Genomic DNA, 10,719 nt, shown 5'->3' with positions numbered 1-10,719 from the left:
TAATTTTCTTAATTCATGGTAAATATACTAACTAATTAAAATAATAATCCTGAACATGCGTAAAATATTTACTAGCGAACATTTGATTTATTTATTCTCTCCCTCAAACTTGTATCTCGGGTATTCCTATTTTGACTATTTTTTTTTTTATCTAATCACAGCAATCATACTTATATATTTCATTCATAGCAACATGAATTTTCATTGGATATCAATATTTACATATAAATGAAATTTGAAATGAAATTCAAACCATTTAACATAAAAGTCTTATAGATTTGCATATATACAATTACTAAAATGCGATTGATCTTTTAAATTTCTTTAATAGATGCACACTTCAACGCTTCGATATACCATGTTGTTAGAACCAAAGTCAAGAAAATAGTGTGTTCTCATCTCGATTATACTGTAACACATTCACGTGTTTTACACTAAATGGAATCCGAGGGTTCCAAGAAAACAATACAAATTGTTTGGTATAAGAAATTCCAAGTAATAGTGATTAAACACTTTTTCGTTTGTGATGATGATGACGATCAATGTGTAAAATTAGTTGCTTACGAACTTTTGGTCCTCAATGCTCTTCAAATATGTTTGTTTTATTGTTGTTTTTTTTTTTTTTTTTTGGCTTTCGAACTTTTTTCATCAGATCGTCACTGGTTAGTCTTGTGTGGACGAAACGCGCATATGGTGTATTAAATTCAAAACCTGGCACCTTTTGTTAGCTATTTTTCTTGTGTGTCTCTGTCCTATATGTTCTTCCACTTATTTGTATTTTAGTCCTATCATTCATTGTTGTCATTTTAATGATATATTTAACATTGCCATGAAAGCGGGAGGTTTGGCATTCCACAAAACCTGGTTCAACCCACCATTTTGTTTTATTGAAATGTCCTGTACCAAGTCAGGAAAATGGCCATTGTTATATTATAGTTCGTTTCTGTGTGTGTTACATTTTAGTGTTGTATTTCTGTTGTGTCGTAGTTCTCCTCTTATATTTGATGTGTTCCCTCATTTTTAGTTTGTAACCCGGTATACTACTGTTGCCTTATTAAATTATACTTATTCTTCTTTTCTGTATTTTCCTCTTGCTAATGAGGAACATATTCAAACGAACTTTCAAATTTGTGGCTTATATTTCACGAGCACAATATCAATATAGAATGTAAGGCTTATGTTACACAGGCGCAATATATTCCATTTTACCAAAGTCAAGAAAATAGTGTGTTCTCATCTCGATTATACTGTAACACATTCACGTGTTTTACACTAAATGGAATCCGAGGGTTCCAAGAAAACAATACAAATTGTTTGGTATAAGAAATTCCAAGTAATAGTGATTAAACACTTTTTCGTTTGTGATGAAGATGACGATCAATGTGTAAAATTAGTTGCTTACGAACTTTTGGTCCTCAATGCTCTTCAAATATGTTTGTTTTATTGTTGTTTTTTATTCAGTTTGTAAGTTGAAATGTCCAGTTTCAACTTAGTAACACATAATACATAGTGTGCTTTATCCTATACTGTGGATTCATTATTATTCGTTGGATATCAATGTTCGTGGTATTCGAGGGAACAGGTAAACCACGAAATTTAATGTTCAACGAATATCACATTTTCTATAGGCTAGTAAGCAGATTTCTGCAAAACCACGAAATCAAATATCCACGAACATGCAAATTTTCCTTAATCCACGAAAATTGGTACCCACGAAAATAAATGAATCCACAGTAATTGTATTACCATAACATGGTTATGTGTTTCAGCAGTAAATTTCAATAACAAAAAGTTGAATAATAATCCAGACAACAAGGTGAATTTTTCAGAGGTTATGGTCGCCTTTTTCATGTCGTCACAAGAGGACAATTCGGAAGAAGCCATGAAAAGTTTGACGTCATAATTCAATTCCTACCAAACATTTGCCGAGAACAGATATTTTACTAGTGAAGAGAAATATTTTTATACCGATCAAGAAATGTGAAAATAGAATACAAATTAGAGAAAAACTGTTCCCAGTTCGTATCAAATTAGGTTGTATCAATCTCAATTCTTATAGTAATAAAAACTATACATTCTTCATTTAAAAAAGCAAAAACACAAAAAACAAACAAATCTACCTCATTTAATTTCACTGAATTGAGTGTTCTATCTATTGTGCATTTTCAATTTGGTAAATCTTTCTTTCTACACGTGAGATTGTGATGTCAAGCAACGCTTCTTTTATTAATTCTCATGTTTACAAAATATGTTGATATTGAGAACAAATTATTATGCAGTCAAAATTAACTATACAGAAAGCTTCTGACGGTGAAGATTTCTCTCAGATTTTACATTCAATTGTATTAAAGACATTGTTTTATTCTATTACAGCAGATTGAAATAGAACGAACTGACTGAGGACAAGAAACAATCTGGGAAATGGGAAAATTGATTTTTCACCTATTAATTGGCATAAAAATCTGCTTTATACCATTGAAACTTATTAGGTATAACAGCATTAATTAACAAACAATATTTAGATTGGTCAATTCAATCAAGATCTACAATTTATTTCAAGTCACTTTAATGACTGTTTTGCGCAGACGTTTCAAAATTTGTCATTCTTCAAATAAACTCGTTGGGTTGTCACATAAAACAGACATATCTATTTTCTTGGCGGACAAATTCGAATATATTGGCATTTCATATGGGAAAATAAGATCAATGGCTACTCAAGTGTATAGACAACATATATGGTGTCAACTGCCGTGTATAACGAGAACAAGAAATTCTGTTAAGCAAAATATTCAAATTAGAAGATGTAAAAAATCTTTCATTTATTCATGAAAGTTACTAATATCAGAACTGACATCGATTTCTGAACTAAAATCTGACATGGGATATATTGATGATGGCTTGTTATGGAGTAGCAAATAAACGTAATATTAACTCAGACCTTAAGAAGCGTGACAACAAGTCTTTATCATAAAAGCGTTTGAATTGAGATAAATGTTCGTCTTGGCAGCCTGAAAGCAATATATTGTTAAGGATGGATCAAACAAAACCTCTTGTCACGTTGGTAGAAACCGTAACATCTTAAAAGAAACGTAAAAATATTGTAAATCACTGGTTATTACGTGATAATATTGTCTGTGGATTAATAAAAAAAGATTTATATAAATGAAAACTTATCAAATTTAAGAATTAAGAAGAAAAAATTGATACTTACATCGTTATGGAAACCTTAGTCCATGAATTCTCAGTTGGTTGTATTTTGTGACATTTGATAGTTCAACTAACAAGGACTTTCTTAAAGTTATTGCAAATGATTAAAGAAAAAATTCCACAACCTGGCATTGTATATGGCTATTGTGTATTGTCTTTCGAAGGAAAACCGCATAATAAACATAGAATTAGAAGAATGCGTACAACGCAAACGTGTCATGTTTTATAACTTATCAGGGGAACATGAATTTCAAACTTATATAAACTTGGAAATAAAAAAATCGACACAATTTTGAAAGAAATGACATTTTCTTGCGTCACTGCGAATATTTACCGTCAGCTAGAATGGTATGCATTTACAGAGTAGTGAAACAGATCGCTCGCTTCGTCTACTTAATTTTTATGTTAGCACTTTTGATGACGTCAAGAAACACATGCCAAAATATAAATTTTGCCATTTTACACATCCAATCAACAGAAGTATATACAGAATTTGAAATAAACAGTTTTCTCGGAAATGGACTTTCGAGTTTAAATATGACATTTTCAACAAGATTTTTCAATTACTCAACAACGTTTGAAGGACTTGAACATTTGAACACTATTTTCTCCGATTCTTGGGTTGACGCTATAATTGCATCTTCTCCATACGAATTCTTGAACATTTTAAGTGATTTTGCAAATCAGTACAAAAAGCTTTTAATTTTGAATAATAATGATTTCCCAATTCTCGATGAATCTAGGATAATATTCATGCATAGTGGATTCAAACTATCGTCCAGTGCTGTTACGGAGTTTTTGAAATGGTTCCAGTGGTCTAACATAGCTGTTCTAGTAACAGAAGAGGTTTACTGGGAACATATGGCCGTGTCAGTAGAAAATGACTTATTGAAGAGTGGTTTTAGCATTAAACACTCTAAAACAATTGCCAACCTGACGGAAAGCAATTTTTTCAATAATGTGTTTGGTGACATCACGACAGACGAGAAAGGTAAGTGTTGATATAACCACTGGATTACAGCTAATGGACAGTTTTTTTTAAAATGTAGCTCGTGATTTTTCGTTTGACTTCTTTGTTATCAAAACCAAAATCATTATTCTAAAACCAAAACGTGATTGTTCATTTCAACAGTGTAACGAGTCATGTATTTTTTTGAAACTCAATGTTATGGCGATAAGTGATATCATTTCATTATGACTTGCTCGGTTCGTCATTACTAGTATATATATTATTATATATAAATGACCATTAAAAAACTAACATCAGCTTCCTATGTAACGAATAAAAAAGAAATCGGACACAATTTTGTCTCTATAATAAGACCGATAGAACGAAATACGAAGATGACATTTCCATATACTAATAACTTGTTTGGACTCGATTTTCTTCAAATTGACCAAGACCAAAATAAGAAGTTCTACTGTATGAATGTATCTTGATGTCAAATTTTAATAATAATAAAAAAAAAAACACATCTAACTTTTTCATAAATATATATCTACTAAAACAAAATTTAGTATTTACAACGTATCAGTCAAAACATACACATTCCATAAACTAAGAAACAACACTTCAAAATGTTTCCGTGTTGCTATTGTTAATTTTATTATGATAGTATTATCAAGATTTTCTTATCACATTAAACGGTTTCAGTTTCACTTAACCAGTTGCACAATTCCACAATTAATATGTCACTTCAGTGATTCTCCAGGCTACAAATATTTGAAAACCAAAACCTATTAGAAAAGGCGAAGAGCTGACATTTAGACGATGAACACGTTTTCTATTAAAATTATACGATCCATTATATTTTTCTTTGAGAAAATTCTTTTTCTTTTTTAAAGAACTTGTATCCTTCCAAAGTCAGGAATCTTGAGAAGATTTTCCTGGTTTAAAAAAACTGTTTTCAAACGGAAAGGACCAATAATCATATATGTAAATTTGTTAATTGATACTTTAAATGGTTTCATTCCTTATATATATATGTCGTGTACAAGTTGCGATTTTGTACAGGTTATAACATGTACAAAAATATTGTACATGTTATAACTTGTATAATGCAAAAATACAAGTTATAACATGTACAAAAGTACCTCATACATGTTATAACCTGTACAAAATATTGCTTAAAAATGGTTTTAACTTGTACAAAATTTAAGATTAATCTTAATGAAGTAAAATATACATCTAAGTTCACCAATGCATAAAGAACAACAATAAATAGGCCAGAACGTGTCTTTTTCTGTAGGGGACAATGATCAAAAAGTTTCAAAAATATATGTTTTATGACTTATGTTGTCAAAATATGTTTTCATGTAATTGTATGTTTTATGTAGTCCATCGTGGCTTAAATAAGTGTGACACTATTTACTAAAAGCTTGCATTTCCTCAATGACAATTACATTAGATACTAGTAATTTAATTTTTCCAAAATTTTTAAGAACGATGCCTTAAAATTTTGAGTAATATTCCTCCCTATCGTTTTATAGCATGCACAGATAATGTCTTATATGCTTACTCTGTAAAAGCAAGAGAGAGCTGAAATAGTTTTCATTGGACCAGGCTTCATTATTAATATCTTTGGATCTACTCTTCAACATTTTTGGCCTTCAGTTTGAGTTATGTAAATTCATAATTATTTTTTTATTTTTAAACTATAAGATCATTGCATGAGGCGGATGTCATTTGATGTTTTAAATATATATCCTCTACTTTGAAAGCATGTATTTGTGTCCTTTGGATGTCGTCTGCTCCATGGTCTGGTTGTTGTCTTTTAGACACATACCCCATTTCCATTCCCAATTTTATTTGTAGACACATCTGTCCTGGCTATCCTCTTGTGTCTTTTAGTGTGAACTAGATTGAAAGTATTTTACTATTGCCCTCAAAGTGGACACTCACAATTATAATTCATCAAATAAAGATATGTCCATAGATAGTCATATTAAGAGGATCATAAGACATGTCCTAAGATATATCTTATGACAAGTCTTAGGAATGCTTCGTAATACCGACCCTTGACATTAACTGTAAAAGGACAAAACACACTATCATGAAGGAATAATAAAAACGTTATGAAAATATTATTGAGGTCAATAACATCTGTTGCAATAATAGAAACATATCCTTATTTTTCTATTTTGTACAAGTTAAAACCATTTTTAAGCAATATTTTGTACAGGTTATAACATGTACGAGGTACTTTTGTACATGTTATAACTTGTATTTTTGCATTATACAAGTTATAATATGTACAATATTTTTGTACATGTTATAACCTGTACAAAATCGCAACATGTACACGACATATATACGCATGCATAATGAAAAATTACCATGCTTTTAATTATAAACGCCAAATACACGTTTAGGCTACAAAAGACTCGCCAATAAATCTCGAATCGAAAGAATCAGGCCAAATGAAGTGCAACGTTGAAGAGCATTGAGGACACAAGTTCTCTATCGTTAATGTATCCTATTGAATATTTAAACCTAGTCAAATTAGTATTAGTATGTTCAATCACAAATATAGTATGATAAATATATAATGAATCGCTAACATTGATGTCTACTTAGCGAACCATAATACATATTTTTTTCTTAGTGCAGCTTATCCAATTTGTTTCATCCTGCTTCAGATATATCTCCTCATCTCTATAGTTACATATGAGGCATACCACCATTCTGTTGTAACATTTTTCTCTCCTGAATTAGAATGTATACGGTCTTCTGAGGTAATCGGTTATTAAAAATATTCTTTTTTACAGTTGTGTTGTTCAGTCGTAGGTAAACACTTTTATATTTTGTATGCTGGTATAATGTCTTTTAACGTTAATTTTTGTCTATGACAAAGACAGCTTGTTATCGAATAACGAGTTTGCATGTTCCTTCTGTATCTTTCTTATATTCTGTAAAACTCTCGTGAGTAGCCTGTGCGAGTAGATGTATAGGTACCATAATAAACATCATATTTTGTAAATATATAAAAAAAAAATCTGGACTGATTTCATGTTATAATGGACCAGTTTGTGATACACCCCCTCCTCCCCTGTGAAAGTGTTCTCGAATTGATGTGAGAATTGTTTTGAAAGATAACATATTTGGATCCAACCAAACAAAGGTGTTTATGTTCATATATAATTTCTAGCTATCGACCGAAACATTATTATTTCAGTTCAAGGCAATGAAATAAATGAAAAAAAAGTCAAAAATAAAACAAATAAAATATAAAAAGAAACCACTATTGACAATAGAACACCTCCAATATAACAATAAATAGTTCATCTAAAGAATAATGTTTATGAATATAAAAAAAGGAAACATAGACCGATATACTTTTTAGTTTGAATGATTTCGTTTGTATAAATGAACACTTATCATTTAAGATTATCTTGATATTATAAATAGTAATCAAGATGTATTATGGTCTTTTATTTCTTCATTTTGAAACATTTACCATGCTTATATGTAAATCAGTACGACAAATCCCTAGACGATAGCATTATAGAACAATATAATAAATCAAATATAAAAGATTTTACGTTTTGAACAAAACAAAAACCAAGAACATCGATCGACATACCTTTATGTAATTATAATTACTGCAAATGTTATGTTTGACACTCCATCTACCCTAAACATTCTACCCTAGCAAGAACTTCTTATCAGGCATATAACAGTCAATTGAGATTGTCTATCTATAAATGTCGTATTTCGTCTGTTTGCAGATGTTTTTGAAATTTTATTTCCGTGGAGTTTATTTGGATCTAAATAGTTCACCACTTTGTATACTGCTCCTTGTTATTATACTTGGTATTTTTTATGATCCGAACATTTGATCTCGAGCTTATTATCATTAATCTAAAGATGTAAACAAAGGCTTTACATAAAAGATATTTTGAGCAGATACCTCAACTAGTTTTCCAAGCTAAAGTGTCTAGACTTATCCCCACAGATTTCCCTGACCTGACTTTATCGCTATATTTATTTATGAAAATAATTAATATAATTTGAAATGATATAGACATTTCCTTAGCAATTTCGAAGGCCAACTAATGACTCAATCCTGGTGTGTTTATTTACATTTTTACATTGTTTTATGTCGAAAATACAATTAAAAAATATTTACTTTCAAAATATTGCTTCAAACGGAATATTACAATATTAAAACACAATTAAAATGATATAAATACAGATAAAGGAGATAATGCACAATTGATCAGTGGAAAAATGAAAGCTCTTCATTTAAATAATATCTTTGGTTGTTTTAAACATTTTACAGAGAACGATTAGTTAATGTTTTATGTAGAATTTTTTTAAAGAGTGTTTAAAATTGGCAATGGTGGACAAAATCATTACATATGATATGAAAAGAGAATTATTCAGTAGCATACTTATTCTATGAATTATAAAATATATTCTCATCAAAATGATTTTATAAAAAAATTAATGTGTCTAATGTGGCCATAAACATCTATTGTGCTGACTCTAAATATCCGGCAATAATCTGAACTGAACATGTCTCCTTTAAGGGGTCTTACATACTCGTTATACTTAAAAACTAAAGAAAGAATACAAGATTTTAAAAGCATTTCTAATTTTTTAAATAAGAACAAAACAGAGGCTTTGTATTATAAAATATATAGCTTATCCTTTCCAATTATCACGTTAAATTAATTTTACTTATTTTGAAATGCAAGCTTTTTTATGTATTTTCTTGCAGGTATGATATAAAGTAAAAATCCATCATGAGCTGCTATGTTGAATAAACCGTAATAGTAGTAAATATGTTCATACCACTTGCTTTAAAAAGATGAATTTTGAAAAATACATTTTTCCTAAACAAAACCATTTTCACTTTTATAATACTATTGTAATAAAGTTCTCCTGGAAAAAAAAGACACGCGTGGTAGGATTTGGGATATCCAGCAGGGACTATTTTATTTCTAAGTATGAATAGATATAGGTTTGGGATAAACGTCTTTAGACAAACCCAATTCTTTGAAGAAAACTTATAAGGGACCTATACTATGCAATGTTCTTAAGAATATAGTATAAAATCAATTTTGAAGCTTACCCCATGAAATTTTTATTAAAATTATAAAAAAAACGTGTTAATATCACTTTGGTGTCTACTAAAATATACAACATAAAGAAATCATGTCATTTTCATTAGTTTTTTTATTTGATGCCAACTGCAAACTTTAATTACATGTCTGAAAGAAAACCAGACCACTGAATAAAGCAATTAACTTTATTTCATAAGGACAAGTTTTTATTATCTCAGGGAGTTAAAGGTCAAGTTTTCTAATTGATAATTGTTATTCCACAGTTACTATTGAAAAAGCAATACCGGTATAGAAGTATCGGTTTACTCAACATTTTAACTGATTTTGATATTTTGTTGATTTTCTGTTGATGCTAATAAACTCACCATAAACCAGTGTCCAATTAATAGAAATGAATTTGTGTTATTTCATTCATATTATTTCTCTACAAAGCCAGTGTTCCAGTAATATTCGTGTCGTTCTGTTTTATATGGCTTAATAAAAGATAATGTTTAGTCTGGGCTAATTCTATATTCATACTATGTAATGTCTGGAATATTAAGAATATCAAAACATAAAAAAGCTATTTGTCTCGACTAGCTCGTTCAATTCAGCAGTACAATTTACATATATGTTAACCATTGAATGTACAACAATTTGTTTTGTTTTCTTATTTCATAACAAAACAAAAAATATATTAGATAGATATAGGAAGATGTGGTGTGAGTGCCAATGAGACAACTCTCCATCCAAATAACAATTTTAAAAAAGTAAACCATTATAGGTCAATGTACGGCCTTCAACACGGAGCCTTGGCTCACACCGAACAAAAAGCTATAAAGGGCCCCAAAATTACTAGTGTGAAACCATTCAAACGGGAAAACCAATGGTCTAATCTATATAAAAAAAAACGAGAAACACGTATAAATTACATGAATAAACGACAACTACTGTACATCAGATAGTTTATTAAATAAAGCATAAGATACTCATTTCATCCAGATTTATCTATGCTTAATTATTGACCTTCAACTATTTTGTCCTCCACTCAAATTTTGTTCTCAAAGCCAATAATTGTTATTTCAGAAGCAACATTGACTGAGGGAGTTTTAACCTTATTTTCTTACTTATTTTTAAATTCAACAAATTTGTTTTGAAACAAGTCGATACTGAAACAGTGATTTCAAATCCTCGTGAACTCGACTTTTCTCGGTGCATATCTATGATCATACAAAAAATCACAAACAAAACCTCTACAAAAAAGAACTACATATAGTAAAACTGAACTATGCAAATTAAAACTGAGGGAAACACATCAAATATAAGAGGAAAACTACGACACAACAGAAACAAAACACTTTTAAATGTAACACCTACAGAAACGAACTATAATATAACAATGGCCATTTTCCTGACTTGGTACAGGACAGTTTAAGAAAAAAATGGCGAGTTGAACCTGTTTTT

At 29.8% G+C, this 10,719-nt stretch overlaps 1 protein-coding gene across 1 annotated transcript in view; it reads left to right on the top strand.

The window, feature by feature from the left end:
- The first annotated feature begins 2,624 nt into the window (after positions 1 to 2,624).
- LOC139517969 (retinal guanylyl cyclase 2-like) overlaps positions 2,625 to 10,719 on the top strand; it is a 63,328-nt gene continuing 55,233 nt past the window's right edge. Inside the window, exon 1 of the mRNA XM_071309535.1 lies at positions 2,625 to 4,198. Within this exon, the coding sequence (XP_071165636.1) occupies positions 3,553 to 4,198 (646 nt within the window). The 5' untranslated portion in view covers positions 2,625 to 3,552. The remainder of the gene's footprint in view (positions 4,199 to 10,719) is intronic.

Source organism: Mytilus edulis, chromosome 3 (genome assembly GCF_963676685.1).
Source record: "Mytilus edulis chromosome 3, xbMytEdul2.2, whole genome shotgun sequence".
NCBI classification, from domain to species: Eukaryota; Metazoa; Mollusca; class Bivalvia; order Mytilida; family Mytilidae; genus Mytilus; species Mytilus edulis.
This window is presented reverse-complemented; position numbering and strand designations above follow the sequence as displayed.